A 713-nucleotide genomic window follows, 5' to 3' on the forward strand; every position below is an offset into this window, starting at 1 on the left:
AAAGGAAAAGAAAGTTTGTATAAAGAATTTACATGGTTTGAGTACAAGAGTTCAACTTATGGTTCAAGGTTGGCTGATAATAGGCTTGGAAATTATGAAAGGATTGCTGCCACTTAATATTGGAGGATCATAGTGTTGTTCAATTGTCAATAGAAATGGGGATACAATATATATCTATAATTCAATCAAAATCAACTTCAAAATACAATGTTTGTTAAGATAGAGTTGTATGTAGTATAACTATGATAAGTTTTTTTTTATGTATTTTTCTTTATGGTACTTTAAGGTTACATTTATTAATTATGAGGTGTCATATAGATATGATAGTATTTATTCCCCTTTTGCATCAACACTCATGTAAGTACTTTTCTAAGTATATGAAATATTTCATATGTTTGTGTTAAATATGTACCATGTGATTGATTTGGGTCTAGTATTTTTCTAATAATTTTTTTTAGTGGTTCTTTTAAGTTTTTGTTAATTGATTATTATGTTATGTTATGCTTCTATTGCACTATTTCTCACAAATAAAATGTATGACATTTTAATATCTATTAATCACAATTTATATTAAAGATAAATAATCTATTATTACGAGTTTGTGAATTCGGATTATTAAGTATAACTTTTAAATTTATAAAAAAATATTAGTGCCAAATCTAACATGTTTTTGTGAATAATATTAACAATTTTTTAAACAAAATTTTATACAT

The 713-nt window shown here is 23.8% G+C and overlaps 1 protein-coding gene across 1 annotated transcript in view; it reads left to right on the top strand.

Annotated features, from left to right (window-relative positions):
- The window catches only part of LOC127119002 (gibberellin 2-beta-dioxygenase 1), a 1,596-nt gene extending 1,191 nt beyond the window's left edge, over window positions 1–405 (top strand). The window contains exon 3 of the mRNA NM_001427369.1: window positions 1–405. This exon is cut by the window's left edge and continues 132 nt beyond it. Coding sequence (NP_001414298.1) covers window positions 1–117 — 117 coding nt within the window. The 3' untranslated portion in view covers window positions 118–405.
- The last annotated feature ends 308 nt before the right edge of the window (window positions 406–713 follow it).

This window comes from Lathyrus oleraceus, chromosome 1 (genome assembly GCF_024323335.1).
Source record: "Lathyrus oleraceus cultivar Zhongwan6 chromosome 1, CAAS_Psat_ZW6_1.0, whole genome shotgun sequence".
In the NCBI taxonomy this organism is placed as follows: Eukaryota; Viridiplantae; Streptophyta; class Magnoliopsida; order Fabales; family Fabaceae; genus Lathyrus; species Lathyrus oleraceus.